The following is a 23,011-nucleotide window of genomic DNA, read 5'->3' on the forward strand; positions in this document are numbered from 1 at the left end:
GATTATGACAATCAGCGTATTGTTATTGAGCCAGATGAAAATGGGCAACAAAAGGATGCTGAACATCAGCTTGAGCACCAAAATCAGCATGCTGAAAATAAATTACAGTAGCCTGAAATTGTATTACAGCAACCTGAACATGCAGTTCAGAAGCCAAACAATGAGGTCATTGACATTCCCTTGGATGCGGATCCATTACCTAATAACACAGATCATTAGGTAAGAAGATCTACACGTTTCGACGACCTATACAAAGATTTGATCCTTCATTGGATAGCATTTTGCTCATAGATGAAGGTGAGCCTCTTATGTATAAAGATGCCTTATCATGTGAATTGAAGAAAAAGTGGGAGCTAGCTATGCAGGAAGAAATTAAGTCATTGTATCAAAATGATACTTGGGATTTGGTTACATTGCCTAAGGATAGAAAAGCCATTCCTAACAAATGGTCTATAAAATCAAATGTGTGGATGGCAAACCCAAATACAAAGCCAGACTTGTAGCTAAGGGCTATACACAAAAGGAGAGCATTGATTTTCAGGAAGTGTTCTCTCCTATTGTCAAAATGACCACTCTTCGAGTGTTATTTGCCATTGTAACATCTATGGATCTTGAACTTGATCAAATGGATGTTAGGACTGCATTTCTGCATGGTGATCTGAAAGAAGAGTTGTACATGAAACAGCCCGAAGGCTTTGTTATACAAGGAAAGGAGCATTTGGTATGTAAGCTTAAGAGAAGCTTGTATGGTTTGAAACAGGCTCCTAGACAATGGTATAAAAAATTTGGTGCCTTCATGCTCTCACGTGGATTTAAAAGAAGTAGTGCAAATCACTGCTTATATATTAAGAAGGCTGATGATGGAAGCCTTATTATACTTGTGCTTTATGTGGATGATATGCTTATTGTCGGTAAGCATAAAAGCCAGATTAATGCATTGAAAAGATAGCTGAATTCAGCCTTTTCCAGAAGGATTTGGGTGCAACTAAACATATTTTGGGCATGCGTGTAACACGAGTAGAGAGCAGCAGCTCTTATTTCTCCCACAAGAAAAGTACATCAGCAAAGTACTTGATTGTTTTTCTATGGCTGATCCTAAGCCTCTTGGTGTACCTTTGCCACCTTATCTTAAGCTTAGCAAAGCAGATTGCCCAAAAGATGATAAGGTAGCCAGTTCTATGAAGGGTGTTCCTTATGCTTCAGCTTGTGGATCACTCATGTATGCTATGGTTGCCACTAGACCTAACATTGCTAATGTAGTGGGAGTTGTAAGCAAGTTCATGTTAAATCCTGGAAAAAGCACATTGGGAAGCAGTGAAATGTATCTTACGGTATCTTAAGGGCACACAAAGAAAATGTATTTGCTATGGCAAGGGTACGTTAGATCTACAAGGGTACTATGATGCAGACATGGCAGGTGACTTGGATACTCGCAAGTCTACAAGCGGTTACATCTTTACCTTGACTGGTGGGGCGGTTTCTTGGTGCTCTAGATTGTAAAAAATAGTAGCACTCTCTACCACTGAGGTTGAATATATTTCAACCACTGAAGCTTCAAAAGAAGCAGTTTGGCTTGGTCGTTGGGTCAAGGATTGTGGGCTGCCCACCAAAACACCTATACTTGGATGTGATAGCCAGAGCGCAATATGTCTAGCTAAGAATGCCATGTTTCATGCACATACCAAACATATTGATGTTCGGTATCATTTTATCAAAGAGGTTCTGGATGATGGTCTAGTCACCTTGACTAAGATCAAATCACAGGATAACCCTACAAATGTTCTCACTAAAAGTCTTGCAAAGGCTCAACATGAGCATTGCATTAGACTTGTGGGAGTTGGTTAAAGGTTCGCTTCGAACCTTTAAGTGGGAGGTTGTTGGGTGTAAAGGCCCTTTATACTCTCCTGTATATATGTTACTTCACACACGTGAACTCACCCTAGCAGGTGTAAGTGTACCGTACCCTAAGTATAAATACATTCTATCATTCTTTGTGTGTACCACACTGGTACACACCTATCCGTCGACTCACTCTCACACTATCTCACAGTTCAGCACTATTCAGTTCAGTTCAATACTCTTGAGCACCTCGACTAATGTGCTTGCCCTCTCTCTCTGCTTCCGCTTCAACCCTACATCATCATGTATGACCACATTGGATAATTTGTGCCATCCAAATTATCGGAATACCCCAAACATATTTAACAAGTCATTTTGGCCTGCCATGTCTTGTTTTGTAGAACTAAATTTTCACCATGACGGCTGCCATCTAGGTGTAGCGGGACCTACTAGACATAGTTGCAAAACTAGAGAATGAAGTTGAAGAGTGGAGAAATGAGAAGGCTGTAGGCAGCCGTGCTATCAAAGATTTAACAATTAAAGGATGACATTGCAGCATTGAAAAGCACCGGCCAGGAGGAAGGAGAGATCCCAAAGGACATAATCACTACCCCATAAAAAGAAAAAAATCTCCAAGGCTATGGACGTCAAACTCAAGGTCACGCAACAAAGGTGGATAGAGGTAGTGAAAAAGAATATCAAGAAGGAGAACACCACGCTTAAAGAAGAGAGGAGAGACAAGTGAGGTGGTTGAATGTGAGATAAGTGGTATATCTAACAAGATGGGCTTATCGCCTGAGGAGGGTACAAATTTGTGCATACGCCTCGAATACAAAGAAGAAGGCCCACTTCGTTGCACCCAAGCTTGGAGAATTTGGAAAAAACCACAAAAGTGTGCTCATGTTGAGATTCCAAGATAGGATGGAGAGAACAACCTTCATGAGGAAAAAGGCAATAGTACTATGCAGACTCCCAAGGATCCCATCTACACAGAAGATGATCTTACCAAGATGCAGGTGGACTCGTGGAGCATCGATGTACAAGTATGCTTAAGACAATCAAGGCCAGTAAGGAGGGAAAAAGGGCAGTATATAGAGATAGCCTTGTTATCATATTGATGGTAAGGCATGAGACACACCCCAAAGATACGGATAACAGTGTGGAACTATAATGGCTCACTTTGGACAAACCCAAGGATGATGGAGGAGCTGATGGAGAGCAATGATCTGATTATGATCACAGAGACACATCAAGAGTTCTAAGATGGAACTACCTAGAGTACAAGGATATGTCTCAAAGTCTGCATACAAGAGTCATATGAGACATCAGGGCACCATCCAAGGGTCGAGAGGAGTAGCAGTATTGATTAGGTAGGAACTACAGGATAGAGTCTGCATTATGACACCCGACAAAGAGAAACTTTTTTAGATGAGAGATACACTTCTTTGTATGTGTTGGTGTAGTCCATAGGCCACATTGGCCTTTCAGAGACATTAATATATATATTCTCTCTCTCTCAACCAGGGGCAAGCTGGTTGCATGTTGACTGACAGCAAAGACTTTCAGTAGATATGTCAAAACACCCCAGCCTGTCCACACAATCCCATTCCCAATAGAGAGGAATGGCAAGAACACTCCATGTTCCAATCCATTCCAACATGCCATTCTCCCATTGCTAGCCCCCATTTTCTCCAATGTCACTATAAAGCACCTAGTATTCACTGAAGATCAAAAGACAAGTATTCGTTGTCTTCTAACATTCTACATTCACTATAAATATGTGCAAAGCTGTGTTCATCTTATCTTTACAGCTATTTTCCCTCATCCAGTGCATTCATGTCCACAACTTCCACATGTTACTCATCAGTGAAAGCCCTACAGTTAGTTCTCTTGGAGAACCTTTGGTATACCGTACCACTCTTACATTTTAATTCAATGCTTGTAAAGAAATTGAACATAAAAAGAGATTAATTTTTTCCACACAAAGAGATAATAGAAAGGTTGTAAGTTTCCTTTTGGATCCGATGCAATGCATCAAGGATCAAAAATTTTATATGAAAACTAAGCTTTTAACTCTTAAACTTGGTGCATTGCATCAAGTCTCACGAAAATTCTCCATAAATTTTATGTTGTAGTCTTTCATGTTGATGCATTTCATGATCTATTTCAATGGTTTTTGCCTCCTTGACTTGTATATTGCAGTCACAAATACAATTGTGTTTTCATCTTAATGCATTTCATCCATTGTGAAAAATAAAATATATTTAGGTCATGCTTATACTTTTTGGGCATTTATGGTAAGCTAAAATAAGTTCACTTTTAATTTCCACAATAGTATCACACAAATTGTTCAAGTACAACAAGTTTGAGTTTTGTGTTTTACCTTTTGTGTTTTTTGAGTTTTCTCAATGTCCTTTCTTCAATGTATATACAACCAAACAACTATGACAAGCGTGATGTATCTTCAATCCACAATAGTGTGATATAAATTGTTCGCGTAAGACAAGTTTGAGTTTTGAGATTCTAGAATGCAGGATAATCACTTTGGGATAGTGTCATATGGACGTTTACCACTGAGACTCATTTCCTATTTGACAACATCTACCCAGACTGAGAGACTAGATATTTCATTGGGATGATGAGAGCTACACATCAGCTAGATCTTCCACAAATAGTAGCAGTTGACTTTGTGAAGGATATACCCTTCACCTTGATGTACAAGAGTGTCAACCAGCTTTGGAAAGCAACCAAGAATGATTGGCAGTAGAAACAGGCTTTCAGGCTGAATTTGAAATTTTGAATACCTTTAAAAACAGGTGGACTTTAAGCATGTTTGGCAGAAGCCCTCTTCTGTAGGTCAAATGCTAGCAGGGTATTAAACTTCTTCAGGTAACTTATTGCAGGGTTTAGGCTAAAGAAGAAATTAAAGCTTGAAGTTGAAGGTGCAAGCACAACTTGCCACAATTGGTCTATGGGGGTAAAGGGAGGGATTTGATTGTGATGTATCAATCATTACCCTTCTATCATGCAGCATATGGTAGCAACTTTGACAAACAAGTACAGCAAATCTGCTCGGTCGAACGTGATGGTTTAAACTGTAAACTGTTAAAACATCTTGGTCCAAAAATACTCCTCTTTTAAGTATGTTCTAAGTTTCTTTCTTCATTACATTATTTCAGACCTTACCTTAACTTCATATTCCAATGCACATTCCAGCAGATCCAGCTGCAACTCCTCTACTCTTGAAGCATAACGTTCCCCAGGCTGAAACATCGTTCCACTTGTAGTTTAAGTTAGCAGATCTAATCTGTAGTATTCCATTTCACAGATTCATTTTGAGTTTTTATTTAGATGATATCATCAGTATCAGTACAGCCAGTTTGGTGCCATAAAATACCACACCTTACACTGGTTTGAGACTAACATTTGACTTTCCTCTGCATTAAGTATATCTTTTGTATGTTCATTATCTGCAAGTTCCACAGGAATTCATTAACTACAAGATTATCGCTTGCTCCTTGGCCATATTTATCCAGATACATAGGGGAATGCATGAATGCATGCAGCAGAAAATTTCAAGGTTTCCATTTAAACTGAGGATCCATGAAAGTAATTGTGATGTTTGAACCAACATCATAAGTGTTCTACCTTATCTAATGACTTCATGCGGTCTCTAGAGTAACTTCCCTAGATCATGTGAAGCTATCTCTTTTGGCTAACATGTTGCAAGGCCAGTCCTTTGCATTACCTATGCAAAAAGTACACCCTCCTACGTTCAAAAATAAAATAAAAGAAAAGAGACATCATGTAAGCTGGCTCTATATCCACCATTGGCTACAGAGAACACCTGCACTTCAATTTGAATTGCAAACAGGTTTCTTCCAAATTTTACAAGCAAGCATGACTATCATTGAGTTAGCTCAAGCTTGGGACAACTCCCTTTACAAGTAAAAATAAGGTTTAACAACCAAATGGACACCATGAAGAAGATTTAGCATTAGGACAAACTTACTTCTTCTCACCCTATTTAATTATATGAATTTAAGCATCTTCCTCCTCTTTCTTTATAATGGGCAGGCAGTATGCTAATTTTCGATGTACCCAGCTTTCTCTGCTTTTCCCGAATTCTCTACATATTCTCATAGTAATGCTCATGCACATACTAGCAACTATCCATTTTTTGAGCAACCATAGACTATGGTTAACTTCAAGTCACTACGCATGTTGTGGAGGCATGGGCCCCCATACAAACATCACAGATTCAGAACTAGTATTGAATCCAAACCCATGCCAACTACCACAAGCATGTTCTAGGTGCAACCATCCTTAAGACCTAGAATCCATGCAAAAATCTACAGCCCTACAAGTGTCAAAACAACAGTCTGTCTGAACTAGAAAACTCTTTATAAAGACTAGTGACCTCTACCATACGAATGCTACTCAATCCAACCCCCTTCAAGTACCACAAGCATGTTCTCAGCACTGTCTCCATAAGACCTCGCATTTATGTCACAATCTGCAGCCCTATAAGTGTCAACGCATCTGTCTTTATAAGAAAACTCTTTTATCTTAGACTAGTCCACAATGTTGAGAACTGAGCCATAGGCACACCCTTATAGACACCAATGATTGTCTCTAAACCAAATAAGATGGAATCTGAATAGAAACATGTTATGGCTGTTACAAACTTATGGATGAGCATCACCATATTTCTCTACTACATATAATTGTTTGCCTTAGAATAAGCTAAGAAAGTAATGATATAACTCCAATACTTCCTAGCATGCATGGTTCGAAAAATCTTTTGGAATCTTGATAGCAAAGGATGGGCCTACTTAGCCCAAGGCTCATGTCATAGCGACGTGAAATGAATACTTTGCTTAGCATTTGATTATTTTATAATTGAATGTGCAAATGTGAGATGCACATGTGATGTGCAAGCAAGTTATTTCACGGTGGTCGGCCAAGGACCCCAAAACATAAGCCAATGACAAAGGCAAAGTTTGTAACAAGTTATGTTTGTTAATTTCTAGGTGGTTTCTAGTGTCAAATATTGGCCTAGAACACTTTAATTAGGGATAAGTGTCCATGGTAACATAGTACAATAGAGACTTGGTATCAATTAACTAATTAATCCCAGTCTATGCTCCAAGCTACTTGGAGAAAAATTTGGCCTAGCCAATTTTAATTGTTGATTGGTTAGGTTATTGTTTTGAAAATTAATTTATTGGCCTGGGTAATACTAGACACTCAATTTAGAAGGCTGGCACTTGGCAAAACTTGCCCATGCAAGTTTGGGAAAGCTGAATTGGGACTCAAGAGAAAAGGAAATCTCGTTTTTGCATTTTGGAGATATTGGGAAGAGGTATTGGACTACGGCTACTTGCTTTTGGGGCCATTTGCCAACCATTGGACTACATGTTCTTGACCAAGGGAAATTGATTATTGCAACTAATGCACTCTCTCCTAAACATTACAACGTCCGATACTCCCTTTGCTATTGATGAATCCATTTGGGGCTAGAAAACCAAATCAGCACCTCAATTTCTTACAACAAATCTCTAAATTTTCTCTCTGTAGCATTCTCTCTCTTTCTCCAGTCACTTCCCAACTTTGCTCAAAGCTTTACAACAATCCAACCACTGGAGATGGAGATTTTGCTAAATCTCTATTGTAGACCCTAATTTACAACAAAAATTAGAGTTTGACAGCCATCTTGGGAAGCATGCCTAAGTTTGAGCCTTTGAACTTGAATTTTCAAAGCTAAAATCGGTGTATTTTAGGAGGATTCAAGAGGCCAACCAACCAACATTGAATTTGGAGCTAGTTTATTTCCCAAGAAGCACAAGTAAAAGCCAATCCCCTAGCAAATCAAGGGCTTGCTGGTCATTTATGACAGCAAAAGGCACTTGGATTAGTGGAGAAGGTTGAAGAATCTCAATTGTACTCCACAAGTTTTAAAAATACCGCAAAGGGGACCAAGTTTTAGGGCCACAAGGCTGTCCAAGATTAAGTGATAAAGTGTATATTTCATTTTATGTGAATTTGCTTCTTGCTATGATTAAGTGTTAATCACGTCATTACCATCCTTTCGAAGGAAGGCTGGTTTCAGCTCATTAGTTTTCCTTATTGTTCCCATAATTTTATTTTTTTGAAGAAAAGGGTGGCACATGTAGACTGACGGATGGAGCCTCAACTATTTGCACCACTGCCACAAAAAATAGAGTCACATTTGCAAAATAATTGGAAGTTGGGATTGATAGAAGGCCCAAATATCTACAGCACCGTCGATCTAAAGAGCAGTTGTTACCATATCTTGGTGATACCACAAGATGTCCACAAAACAGCATTCCACAATTCACATGTCACTTAGTCTTTATAAGTTTTTGGTGACCCCTTTTGGATTGACTAAATATGACCTTCACTAGGAGCCAATAGTGTTCACATCCAATTTAATGCTAGATATAGGGCAGGATTTAAGAGGCCAACAAACCACACCCATATCTAATGAGCTAGGAAAGCTTGACATATACTGTGCACAATTACATCGTTAGTGCAAATTAAATCAAAAGTGGCATGGCTCCCTTTGATCCCAAAGAGACATATTGTCTCCCTACCACTTCCAAAGTAGATGGATGGAAGGTAGATGAAACTAGCCTTCACGAAACCAAAGGGCTGCACACTTTAACTTGTAAGCACTTAATCTTAAAGACTGGAATTTAGCAACAGAAAAGCAAATAGAACAATGAAGCTAGAATGCTCCTACACCATGACACAAAGAAAGATTGGCCCCAAAGTATGGTGCCCTTGCAATATTTCTTTATCATTATTGACTTAGCCGGTACCATTAGCAATCATGTGTGTCTCATACGGTCATCTCTTGCATGTGAGCCTCGATCTAAGTTAGATGAGGACATTAGGAGCTCTTGCATAGTCTCTATCTATGAGTTTATTGGTCTAAGACACTTTAGGTGGAGGTCCTTCTTATGTGCCACCAGGGAAAACTGATTTCCCCTGTTCTCGGCAGGTAGCATTGCTGCATAGCAGGGCAAACATTATCCTTTTGGTCAGACAGCATTTACATTAGCATTTTGCTTCAGCCGGCTGATTTTACTAGTCCAACCTGATTATATACAGGCCAGCCAGTTTGCTGGTTGGCCACTTTTGTGGCTCAGCCTATTTATATCTGGCCCCAGTCCTCAGTGTTTTCAGTTCATTCAGATCAAATTACAACAGCCCTCCTCACCATTTTGCCATCATCCTCTTGCCTCTATCCTGCACCTTCACCGATCCTCCCTGATGCATGTAGGGGCTGACTAAGTCCATCCTTGTAGTTGTTTCATTCAGTTCCTATTAGTTAAAAGTTTTGTTCCTTCGTTTCCATTGCGTTCCTCAGACATCTCGTCTCAAACTTCTATTCTCACTCCATGTTCTTGTTCTTTTACGTTGCACACTCTCACATGGTTTATTCACCAAGGTGGGAGCTGGAAGCGGCTGAAGTGGAGCATACAAACATGGCAAAGCTTCCTTGCTGGGTGATCATTTGAGTGCTGGACAACATCATCAAGAACATCTCTTGCTGCATTTACCTCACGACCAAACTTTTTAGGCTCTCTCTCCACATCGAGCAGCCCCTATAGGTTGCATGTTCATTAAACAGCAGCAGCCCCCCTTGTATTTAGCAGCCTAACACCTTCTACCATTTGCATTTTGACAATCTACCCCTCTTTCTCCTTGATCTTTGAAACTGGCCTTTGGAGGCCCAAAGAGTAGTAAACCACATTTTAGTAAAAACTTATTTCAGCTTAACAGTAAATTCAGCCAAAAAACTCCATACATAATTGGAGCTAGAGTACTTCTACACCATACATTGACAGTTGTTGGCCCCAAAGCTTGGTACTCCTTTTGGTACTTCTTTAGATTACTAAAATATGCTCGAAATTGGTTACAAATGGCTATATTTTAGCGATTTCTTGCAACATAACTAATGAATGAATACTTCAGCCTACCAAACCCTAAAAATGACAGCAAGAATTTGAACCCAATTTCACGGAGCATTAGCTGAGATAACTCTCCTGCATAGTCCCATGCAGTCCCACGCTGTTTCTCTCACAAATAGGGGGGTTTTCTCACAATGAAACTATGAGACCGTCACTTTCTACGCAACAAAATTACCCAAAAAGTGCACAAGGCTTGAGATCTCGAATAAGAGGAAATTATCTTAGCCCATAGTGCTATCATAATCTATTTTTCTAATATGTAGCTCAAAAACAGCAGCATACCTTGCTGTGTATGGAGTTTGAGACTGCCCAATGGAATCTCCATGCCAAAAGGAGAATAATTGGCTATTGTACACATTCCATCTGCATTGTAAGTTCATTCCATGACTGAAATCTATAATTTTCTACAATAAGAAAGAGAAGAGTGGTTGTCCCCCAACTTGGGTTCCTCCAAATGACAGAGAAGAAGTCTCAAATAGCCAAGATAAGCTTTCCAAATGAGTAATCAACTACTCCTTAATCATATCACGTTTTTTATTAAGGACTAATTAATAACTTAGACATTAATCATAAGTAAGCTACTCATTGGGCGAAACTTTTAGCTCGGGGCCTGCTTAACAACTTAAGTCCCTAAGTGAGCTGCTTATGAGGTAAAACTTTCAACGTGACACAATTCTAAGTGCAAGCTTTCAATTTAATGAAAGTTTCACATTGCACCTTGTTCCTTTACCCCTGACCATGTACCAAATGGCTCGCACTAGAATTAAAGTTCATTTTAATTAAAAATCTTCATAAAGTTTGATTCAATTATTGAGTTCATTTCTCATTTTAGTAATATACCCCCTCCTAAAACATCACAAGCGATCCCAATTGTACGTAGTTAAGATCCAACATGGCATACTAAATTACCAATACATGTTTTCCAATAACCAAGCATATTGCCATTATTGCATGCATTATCAATGTACATTGTTTATACATGTCTCCAAGTAATCCAACACATTGTTGTTACTCCATGTACTGCCAATGTAAAATTATCTATACATGTTTCATTGTAACCAAGCACACTGCTATTACATCATGTTCTGGCAGTGTACATTTTTTTTAAAAGATGAAAGTTACTACACTAGTATACAACCAATCACAACTGTACAAATCCGCAACTATAAAAATGGTACTCATTGTACTAGTAAATAACCAAATATAACTATAGAAACGCAAGTCTAGTAGGCTGATCATAGAAATACTTGTATGGAATCTGAAAGATCTCCAAACAGCCTCTAGATACGTGAGCATATCTGTACTAAGGACGTAGAAGCACCACCCCCCTCTTGCACATCATGCAGCAATGCTCCAAATCTACCCTCTACTGAGCTTGACTAAGCTCGGAAGTTAGCCCTAACCGAAAAGCATCAAGGTAAAGTTGTAACAAATGAGGTGATTCTATAAAATCATCCTCCTCCATCCATTTTGCATCAAGAGATGCATAGTTTTAAAACTTCACCAAATAGCGATGGAAGACTTTACCCTTCACCTTCCTTTCCTTATCTACCAATATCTGCTCAGGAACCAATATTTCATCAAGTTTCTTAACCTCTCGTTGCATCTCATCCACCGATATCGTCAAGTGCATCACCATGAAAAAAGACCTGAGATGACTCACATGAAAAGCATTGTGAATCTTCCAATGATCAAATAGCTTTAACCTGTAATCCACCTCATCGATCCTTTGCAACACTTGGAAAGGCCCATAATAACTCATGCTGAGTTTAGGAAAAAGACACTATTTATCCTTCATTTTCTTTAACCCTGTTTTTTTAAAGCATAACAAGACCCAATCACCCTCTGCAAATGCCAAAGCTCTGTGATAACGATCAACTACTTTCTTTTGTTTTGCTTGAGTCTTTTGGAGAGCTATCCTTACTTTAGCATAAGCTTCATCCAAACTCTCGACATACTTGTCGGCCTCAAAGATCTTATCTTTTGTATGCAAAATGGGTGTGACTTTCTTCCCTCCTTCCACAATCTCAAACGGTGCCTTCCCAATGAAACTATGCACTGTGTTGTTATGAGCATATTCCACAAGAGATAAAAACTGTTCCCATTTTATTTTATGCTCAGACACATAGCGTTTCAAAATATCTACAACAATAGCATTTGCTTATTCAAACTACCTATCTATTTGTGGATGAAAAGAAGATGAGAACTTTAGAATGATACCCATATTCTCAAAAATGCCTCTCCAAAAGAGACTCATCATGCGAAGATCCCTATCACTCACAATAGACTGTGGTATGCCATGATATTAAAGATGTTCTGAATGAACAATCTTACCATGTCATCCGCAATTATCTTTTTCCTCACCGGAATGAAATGAGCCTATTTGCTAAACCTGCTAATAATAGTCCATATGTCATCATTCCCTTTAGGTGTCCTAGGAAGATCAAATATAAAATCCATGGCTATGTTGTCCCACAGTCTATCAAGAATAGGCAAAGGCTATAACAAACCCAATGCCTTCTATCGGTCAAACTTGACCTTTTGACATACAATGCATGTGTGCACAAACTGATCTACATCACGTCTCAAAGCTAGCCATTAAAAGAAAGTCTCAACTACTTTACGAAGGTGTATGACTTTCAACCATACCCTTGGCCATTAACTACTTTGTAACACATAATTGAGCACGTATCATAAGAAAGTCCTCTCTAAGAGTATAGTGCTCATGGTGCTAACCATCTGATAACAGATCATAGACTCTAGCAAAGTCATCATCCTTTGGATACCATATCTTCATCTCATCTAACTCATAATGATATGCTATAGACACTTCTGAAACCTATGGTTTCCTAGACAATGCATCGGCCACAACATTTTTTTTACCCTCCACATGCACTATTTGAAAGTGAAACATGGATAAAAAGTTGGCCCATCGCATATGCTTCTCAAATAGCTTAGTCTAAGTGAGAAAATATCGCAAAGTTTGATGATCCATTTGTACAACAAAATCAGCCCCTAGTAGATACTCTTTCCAAGTGGAAAGAATTACAGCAACTCTTTCTTATAAACCTACAAATTTTTATCAACACCCTGTAACATTCTACTCTCATATGCCACAAAATGGCCGTCTTACATTAGCTGCACCAATGTTGTTCCCACATGCATCATACTGAACAAAGAAAGCTTTTCAAATATCTCACAAGATCAACATTGGATCCAAAGTAAGCTTTTCTTTCAGCTTAATGAATGCTGCAATTTCCTTATCAGCCCATGTAAATGGAACTCCCTTCTTCTGCAATGCATCAACAAAAGTGGCATATGAAGCTTCTATAATATGAACACAGCCCCAAAAAAGCTAGCATACATCATACAAGGTTCTCAAATGAGGCCAGCTATGTATTACTTCCACTTTTGCAAGATCCATTCTAACACCATCTTTTGAGACAATATGCCCTAAGAAGTGAATCTCCAACATGAAGAATTCACTCTTTTTTGCATTAACAACCAACTTGTGTTTCCAAGTTCCTTCAACAAAATAGTTAAATGCATCCAATGTTCTACCTCATTCTTTGAAAAAACTATGATGCCACCAAAGAATGTACCAATGCAAGACCTGTAGGGTCAAAAAATTCAATCCATCATGTGATTAAACATCGCACGTACATTTGTGAATCTCTGACATGAAGAATTCACTCTTTTTTGCATTAATAACCAGCTTGTGTTTTCTAAGTTCCTTAAATAAGATAGTCAAATGCATCCGATGTTTTGCCTCATTCTTTGAAAAGACTCATGTAACCAAAGAATGTGCCAATGAAAGACTTGTAGGGTCAAAAAATTCAATCCATCATGCAATTAAACGTCGTAGGTACATTTGTAAGCCCAAATGGCATGACCAAGAACTTATATAATCCAAAAGTGATCCTAAAGCTAACTTGTGCACATTTTCTAGCCTTACATGTATCTGATGATACCCACTTTTAAGGCCTATTCTGCTAAAGATTGCACTTCCCTCTAACTGATCAAAGATATCATCAATCCTCGATATACATAATCTATTTTTAATGGTGTTTTTGTTCAAGGCGCAGTAATCAATATCATTGACCTAACTCATTATTTCCTGTTGTTGGGTAGCACTCGCTCTATAAGGTGGCTTGCTTGGAGGCGTAGTACCAAGTACAATGTCAATAGAGTGATTCTTTGGCCTTTCAAGTGGTAATTCTCCAAGTAGGAAGTCAAAAAAACAATCTTGGAATTCTTTTAAGAATTATGTTCACTCATTATTCAGTGTTGAAACATTAGACTTAGCATCATCTTTACTAACATCTTTTGCAAAACTAAGAGAAAATATGATTTTTCCTTTTTTAAGAGTAAAGTAGACACAAGAGGAATAGACTCTCCCTTCAACTTTACATCAAGAACATGTTGCCTTACTTTATGAGTGAGAGCGATTTTCCTATTATATACATCAATCATTGCATGCACTCTATGACACCATGGAATAACCAATAAGACATTGCAGCCCTCCAATGGCATAATGTGAAAATCCTCACTATCCACATATGACTGCAAATGAATTCAAAGTTTTCCAATGATAGGAGTGATTGGCTATGCATGTCCAAGACAAGTCAAACTAGCCTCACCCATGGGACCCATCTCATCATGTCTAATGCCCAACTTGGCTATAAATTCTAGAGAAATGAAGTTGGCACGAGCACCTACATCAAAGAAAACTAAAGTATGTTGATCCCTCACTTTGCCCCATGCACTGCATAGCTCTAAAGCATCTATGTTTGGTTGCTCACCAACAAGATCAGATACCAGTCCAACAAAAGTTTTATGCTCCTTGCCTTTCTAATCCTTATTGTCATCTGCATGGTTTTTAGACTTACGTTCTAGGCATTCACTGCTAGCAATCATGTTTGTCAAGCCTTGTCATCTCATACTTGTGAGGCTCGGTCTGAGTCAAACAAGGACTTTAGGAGCTCTAACCTATCTTTCACATGTTTTGACGAAGAAGGTAGCTCATTCTAGAGTAGTCAGTTTATTGCCTTTCAATGCATTTTCTCGTCCAATCTTTTAAGTGCATTTCTCCAATAGTTTCTATTGGGGTAAAAGGCCTTTGGGCCTGCCCGTGTACATTATGACTCCCCATTCTTTATTCATATATAATATGATAGTGCAATAAGGTTGTCAATTCAGTTGGACACGACCAACATTGTGTGTGCTCTTCTCTCCCGCATCTTCCTCTTCTCCTTCTCCACTGCCATTGCATCCCCTTCAACCGGTATCAAAGCTTTGGATCAAAGCTTGATCATGGAGCTTGGCTCGGCATTACTTCAGTCCGGATTGAAGACCTAGACCTTGGAGCTTCAATGCCAGCGCCATGGCTTCTTCCCCCTGAGGTAAGATTTCATCTCCCACCTCTCCCCGGCCCTCATAGGCTCTGTGTAGGTGTTCCTTGGCTTCATTGGGCACCTTGTATGCCCCCATTTGCCCCCTTATCCTCAGCAAAACCAACAGGCCCCACAGTAGCAGCTCGCATTTTTTTGCGCCTGTTTCAAAATCTGGCTCAAAAATCCCAATTTTTTCTCATATCTTGAGCATCCGGAACCCGATTTAGGCAAGATAAGAGTCTAACTTAGGGTTTTGGCACGCTCCAGATGCAATGGCGATGTCAGATCTGCCAAATTCTGATCACAGAATTTCTGCAACAGATCTGAGTTGATTTACAGCGAGAAAATGTCATGCTCTTAGCTTACGTGATGCTCCCGAGGCTTGGTATTTAATGCCCAAATGCTTTAGGGATGGAGCAGCAAGGTTTTATCAGGGACAGCTTATGCATAATGCTATTTGTTAACATTCGAGTGTCCTGTTGGATGTATTGATGATTGGTCATCATGGTTTATGCTCGGATATGCTATTCGAGAGCTATTGAGCCTTGATTTGGATGCGGACACTTCGTTGTTGTTGGTTGGGATTTATGCTACCTTGGTTGACAGGTTATTTTACCTACAGTTTGGTTATGCCTATGATCTACGGGTGGTCCCGACTACTCGAGATGATATGCTGATGTATTTGGATTATGCCTTGTGCTACCCATTATGGGACTGATGTCTGATGTGGATGCTTTTGGGTCCGGCTACAATATAGCAAATGTTTGGGCTTGAATTGACTTGCATTTGAGAATTTTGTGGAGCAGTTTGCATTTGGTTGGCTTATCACTTATGCAGCTTGGATGCTATTTGGCCCTTAATGCCCCGATTATGGATCTTGGATTTACTTGGATGCAGATACATGTTTGAGTAGTGCTTGCTCCATTGTCTTGGCAGTTGGTTATTGAGCTTTCATTGCTCATTGATGCTTGGTTCTTTGTGAGTTACTCCTTGATCAGTGGACTTCTTGACAATGCTTGGGTTTAACAATTATGGCTTTGTTGCTTCTGTGTTGCCTAGCTTCTATGCCAGCTGGGTTGCTTTTGCCCATACAGGTCAGAGAGCAATTGCTCTTGATGCTTACTCAGCTATGCACTTTGTCTACTATCATGTACGTTACAGAGCTACTTATATGGATGATGTTGTACAGGTGTTTGGGCTTCTCCTGGAGCTTGACTCTTGTAGGATACTTTGCCACTTGTCGGCCTTTACTTGACTTGGATGTTCCTAGGTGGCATGATGTACTGCAGAGCTATGCGTATGCGTATGGTTATGAGCTGATTTCATGGCTGAATACCATATGCTCTTATAACAGATGTCTTATACTTTACCGTACTGTGGTTGGTTATGTCATACAGTTGGCTACGACTCTTCTTCATGTGGGAGCTTGACTCTTGTAGGATACTTTGTCACTTGTCGGTCTTTACTTAACTTGGATGTTCCTAGGTGGCATGATGTACTGCAGAGCTATGCGTCTCCTGGAGCTTGACTCTTGTAGGATACTTTGCCACTTGTCAGTCTTTACTTGACTTGGATGTTCCTAGGTGGCATGATGCACTGCAGAGCTATGCGTATGTGTATGGTTATGAGCTGATTTCATGGCTGAATACCATATGCTCTTATGACAGATATCTTATACTTTACCGTACTGTGGTTACAGTTGGCTACGACTCTTCTTCATGTGGAAGCTTTTGCATCCTTGGTTGATGCCTTTATGTCCTCTCGTCCGTTGAGGTTTCTTGAGCCTTTGCAACATGCTTCTACCACTGATGTACTTGCAGATGATTGTCTTTATGGGCAGGTTCCCTCCGTTGGGATAGCCCTCAACTCCTTGAGCTCCGTGGATGCTATGGATAGCCCTATTCATGATGACTTGGATTCCTCGTCATCTTCTACAGGTTCTTCAGTTACAAATGTTGTATGCTTCCATTGTGGAAAGCTTGGGCATGTTAAAAGAAAATGTTTTAGACAGATTAGAGAGCAGCAGAGATAGAGATGGACTCAACATGAGCAGAGAGTCAGCGATGCAGCAGGTGTTACCACTCTTTCTAGTGGTGAGGTACATGCAGTTACCCATGATGATGTAGTCGAGTATGTCCTCTTGTCATCTAGTTTCCCTACATCTTACTTGCTCAATGATCAGGCCCATGCCTTTGATTGGCTTTTGGACTCTATGGCATCTCGTCATGTTACCCCTCATAGAGTATGGTTCTCTTCTAAGGGAGGTTAACAGATGTATTGATTTGGGCCTTGAGCAGACTTATGCTATTCTTAGTATAGGGGACATACACCTAGCTTTGCCTAATGGGACTTCTCTTATGCTTAAGGATGTTTTACATATTCCCATGCTCAGTAAGAGCTTGATTTCTGTCAATCAATTGCATGATGCAGGTTACTCTATTTCTCTTTAAGATAGGTCATGGAAGATCTGTCATGGTTACTTGGTTTTGGCCACAGGTTCTAGAGTTGGTTCTCATTACCCAGTGCATGTCTCTCATGTGGAAGATTCTATGGTTGCAGTTATCCGAATACCACATGCATTGTTATGGCATTATCGCCTACGCCATATGCACCACACAGAGAGATGAAGATTTTGTCTCGTTCAGACTCATTGCTGCCTCCTATGTCACTTACAAATCTTGATGCTTACCCTGATTGTACTCTTGGTCCTTGCAGAGCCCCCTTGGCTTATGGTGATCGTACGAGGCATGTTCCTCTAGATCTTGTCCATTGTGCAGTATATGGACCTATGTCTTCCCAGTCACTTGGTGGAGCGTCGTACTTTGTGACCTTTGTTGATCATGCTACCCACAGTGTTTGGGCTTTTCCCTTGGTGCAGATTGAGGATGCTGCAGTTATGCTTGACAGGTTTATGGATTCTGCTGGTAGCAAGTCTAGGCGCTTGCAAATGGATTATGAGAGTCATGCTCTCTCTCCCAACTTTCGGACCTCTTGTCAGCAGTATGGCATTGATTTCTTGTGCCCATGATATTATGGGATTGCTCATGGCATGTGCCTGACCTTACGCACTAAGGTTGCTTCTATGCTAACCACAATTGGGTTGCCTTATGGCTTTTGGACTGAGGCCCTTATGACGGCAGTCGATTTGGTTAACAGGACACCGTGCTTGACCTTGGATCGTATTACACCACATGAGGCATGGAGTGGCATGCAGCCCTCCTATAATTACTTGAGGATGTTTGGCTGCCAGGCATCTGTACGTATGCCACATGAACCTATGTCACATAGATGTATCCTCCTTGGTTATAGAGATGGTGACTTTAAGGCCTACAAATTATGGGATTTGGATGCCCAACAGGTCATACGCAGCCGTCATGCTGTCTTCTATAAAACGCAGACACCTCTCAAGCCTCTTAATGAGCATTCAGTGTGCTTTATGGCTGATTCTACAGCAGCTACAGTGCCATTACAGCAAGCTGTTTATGCTGAAAATGAGGCACTTATTGGCCCAGATAACGTAGCTATGCATACCAGTCAGGGTCAGGATGTTGATGATCAATTGCTAGACCCCTTGTAGACTCATAAGAGTCATTTTCTTGTAATTTTGCAAGCTGGACAGCCAGCCATATGTTAGTCTTCCGCTTCGCTAAGGCCACATGTAGTCTTGAGACCCCGTTGGACGAGTGTCCGGGGATGTTGGCTCTCTTTCAATGATTGACTCTAGAGAGTTTGACTACTCTCTGCTATCTTGTATGCGCCACGCTAATGCTATACGCAACTCCGATGCTTTACAACCGTGCACTGATGAGTTGTGCTTGCTTCATGAGAAGCATTCTTGGATTGCTCCGTTGTATAAAGCTGCGGGATCACTTATCTCCTGGATGTCATGGACTCGGGGATGCTTGACTCTTCTTCTGCAGGGGTTCCCGACACTTCTTGCACAACTCGCTTTTCGATTGGGCGTTGGGTGAAATGTCATGATTCCTCACCTTGTCTTTTTTTGTTTCTTTTCTTTGTTTTCACTCCCCAGCCACATTGGCCTTTTAGTGGTAGGTTGTTGGGGCAAAAGGCCTCTGGGCCTGCCCGTGTACACTGTGACCGCCCATTCTTTATTCGTATATAATATGATAGTGCAATAAGGCTGTCAGTTCAATTGGACAGCACCTACATTGTGTGTGCTCTTCTCTCCCGCATCTTCCTCTTCTCCTTCTCCACTGCCATTGCATCCCCTTCAACTTCTGCATATGTCAATCTACCTCACCTGCCAAACATTGTCCATTATCTTCATTCTTCCTTGGCAAGTGCACACTCCAACTCTGTCATCTTCCTCCACCTCCGATGTTGCCATCATCATCAACTTGACCTAGTGCCCTCACTGACATTGTGGGCTACATGCAGGGACTGATCAATCCTCCTTCTAGATTCAGCATTTGTTCCTTGTTCAATGCATTTTTCTTTTTTCTTTTCTTGCAGTCTCTCTCTATTCCTTTGTCTATGTGTTCATGTTTCCTTCTGTTCTGCACTCTCACATGGTATCATCACCAAATGAGAGAACATAGAGCTGTGTCAAGCTACAGCACCCCTTAATTACTGAGGCAACCACTCCACAGTGTAGGCGACCATCCCAAACTGCTCTAGACACCACACTAATCTAGGTTGTTGCTACCACGCAGCCAGTTCTCCTGTAGGCGGCCTGTTTCCTCCCCTCTTTCCTACGTTTTGTTGTCAGCTATTGTCTACATCAGCAAACACAAACTTTGGTGGGGCAGGCGACTGCCCATATCAGCAAGCAACAGGTTTCTACAACATCATTTTCAGCAAACACGGCCTTTTGTGTGCAAGGGACAATTATTTTCCTCCAGGTGGACCATCTACATTGAATTCTTTGTGATCCTGTAGCTCCTTTCCACTATTCAAGGCCCAATCTAGTCCAAACACACTTTCTATGAGCGATTCTTTTGCACGATATCAAAGATGTCTTACAACCAGTTTCGTGGCTTTGATGATACAAATGAGGAGCCTTCTCCACACTCCTCCAAACAGTCGCGAGATTATCATGAAGACTATTGTGTAGATCGTGAAGAACAGAGGTCCCCTAGCCTGTTTGTTCAAGAACCCTCTCCTTCCTATTCTCTCCATGTTTCCCAAAAGGCCCATTCTGTTGGCCTCCATATGCCATCCATAGCACCCTCTATACAAGTGCCCATACTCCCTTCTTTGCCCAAAGAAGACCAGCTTGATGGTTCAAACTACTTGCTTTGGTTGTGTAAGGTGGAGTGTATCCTTGATACCTTTAATCTTTGGGAGTTTGTTACCCACCCTATTCCCCATCTAGTGGAGGATTCCACCGTTGGATCATCGATGGATTGTGTGGCCTTATGGAATCAGCTCAACTCTAGAGCTCGATCTTTCCTCTTTATGAGCTTATAGGATTTTGTCCTAGTGCATGTGTGCAAGTTGCGGAAAGCAGTGAAAGTGTAGACAAAGCTTGCTTCTTTGTACCATCAAAAGACATTTGCCTACCAGATTACTCTCGAGAAGAAATTACAGATGCTCGTTGTTGATGATTCTTTTCCCATAAAGGATCATATCAACAAGTTGGGAGGATATGAGGGATGAGCTTGTATCCCTTGGCACGATGATCTCTTCAAAGGATATGGCCATGATTTTTTTCACTCAATTGCTATCTCCTCGGTTTGATGTCTTCTACACTAGCCTTCTTACATCGAGGACCTATGAGAAGCTTCTCTAAGAGGAGCTTGCCCTGCTTGTTTTGGAGCATAACGAGCACACCAAAGAGGTTGCCAATGGATCCACCTCCACCAGAGCTTTTGTTGCAGATTTGGGAGGGGAGAAGAAGAAGAAAGGAAAGTCAAAGGCTAAACAACAGGAGAGTTCTTTACTAGGCTTGGTACCCAAGCTATCTTCATCGAGAACGCCGTTTGTATTGAGGATTCATCTACAGGGGCTAGTATCGCAACAAGTTGGCAAGAGAGCAAGCTTTATAGGCTAATTCTCCTTCTCTTATGCACAATCCTCCGAGGCAATTGTCTATTGCTACACCCATTCCCACTTGTGCACCATCTTTTCCAAAGATTTCTTCCTATCCCCCACCCTCTCCTCCAATAGTTCCCTCGTATCCCCCATCCCTTGTAGAGGGGGACAATCTCGGTAATGCAGCAGTGGATTTCATCTCCCCTAGTGTTTCAAAGGGGGCTTCCCAAGATCGTGGTGAGGAGCTTCTTCATTGGCAGTCTTCATCAACGGACTTCATTAACATTGGCACCTTCTTGCCATCCTAGGATCTATTTCTTCTTTGGCCTTCCGCCACATCCAAGATCTAAGAGGGGGTGTTAGCAATCATGTTTGTCATGCCTTGTCATCTCCTACCTACGAGCTTCAGTTTGAGTTAGACAAAGACTTTAGGAGCTTTAACCTTTCTGACACTTGTTTTGACGGAGGAGGTAGCTCATTCTAGAGCGGTCAATTTATTACCTTTCAGTGCATTTTCTCCTCCACTTGGGATTTTATGTGCATTTCTTGGGCACTTGTTGCATATATGAATCTCTCTCACCTATCAGACATTGTCCATAATTTCCCAGATTTTTCTTAGCACATTTGGCATTTTTATCGCATTAAATCCTGGTCGCTGACACTTTTTTGGCACAGATTGCTAGTCGGCTAGTTTTGGGATTATTTGGCTATTTATAGAATTTCTCACTTAGTTGGCAAATCATCTTTCTTCTTCCTTGGCAAGTGCACACTCAAGTCAATCATCTTTCTCCATCTCCAGTGTTGCCGTCATCATCAGGCTGATCTAGTGCCCTCACTGACGTTGTGAGTTGCATGTAAGGACTAATCAATCAAACTTCTATATTCAGCATTTATTCCTTGTTCAATGCAGATTGTTTTCTTCTTACTTGCAATCTCTCTCTATTCCTTTATCTATGTGTTCGTGTTCCCTTCCGTTGCGCACTCTCACATTCACGTGCTATATGCCCCTCTTGTTCACAAACATAGCATTTGTTTGTCTCATACAATGCCTTTCGCTCAACAACTTTCTTAACACACACAAATGACTTTTTGCCTTGTCTGCCTTTTTGAAAGAACTTTGACCGATTTTCAACATGTTGATCTTTTTTTGAGGATTTAAACTTGCTGCCCAAAAATCCAGTCTTGCTGCCCATATTTTCAGTATTGTCCTTCGAAGCATCTTTGCTGCTCTTAAATCTTGTGATTGCTGAAAAATGTCAACTAGCTATGGAGGAGAGAAAAGAGAGACAATGAGAGTGTATTGAAGCAAAAAAGTAGAGTGTACTTGCTGAACTGAAAGAATGAGAATGAAAGGTACAAGATAGGTCTAAGATAGACCTAGCTCTAACTCGACTAGAGTTAACTGACTCTAACTCTAACTCTAAGAGTGGTGACACAACTTATAACTTTAGTTGTGTTCACACTAAGAACTGAAAAGAACTAAAGACTAAAACATTGGGCACTGCCCATAGAATTGGCAAATTCTAACACCCCCCTGCAGCACTGATGTGGTAAAGTATAGGAATTATCAATCACCAAAGGGTAGCAAGTTTAAGGACTAGCGAAAAGTCTCAAACTTCTCACGAGGTAGTGCCTTGGTGAAAATGTCTGCAACAATTTCCTATTTAGGAACATACATCAAGCTGATCTCTCCTACATAGCATCTCTCTCTGACATAATGGTAATGCATCTCAATATGTTTCGTATCAAGAATGTTCATACATGATGTAGGAGCAAAAGTCTCTT

The 23,011-nt window shown here is 40.5% G+C and overlaps 1 protein-coding gene across 3 annotated transcripts in view; it reads right to left on the reverse strand.

Moving 5' to 3' along the window:
- The window catches only part of LOC148019803 (uncharacterized), a 46,480-nt gene that overhangs the window by 7,668 nt on the left and 15,801 nt on the right, over positions 1-23,011 (reverse strand). For all 3 annotated transcript variants that reach the window (XM_087699982.1, XM_087699979.1, XM_087699980.1), the window contains exons 3-4: positions 5,242-5,309; positions 5,026-5,103 (exon numbers count right to left, since the gene is read on the reverse strand). In XM_087699982.1, coding sequence (XP_087556108.1) covers positions 5,026-5,103; positions 5,242-5,309 — 146 coding nt within the window. The remainder of the gene's footprint in view (positions 1-5,025; positions 5,104-5,241; positions 5,310-23,011) is intronic.

Source organism: Lygodium microphyllum, chromosome 19, assembly GCF_053477565.2.
Source record: "Lygodium microphyllum isolate KBCC chromosome 19, Lygodium_microphyllum_v1.1.10, whole genome shotgun sequence".
Classification (NCBI taxonomy): domain Eukaryota; kingdom Viridiplantae; phylum Streptophyta; class Polypodiopsida; order Schizaeales; family Lygodiaceae; genus Lygodium; species Lygodium microphyllum.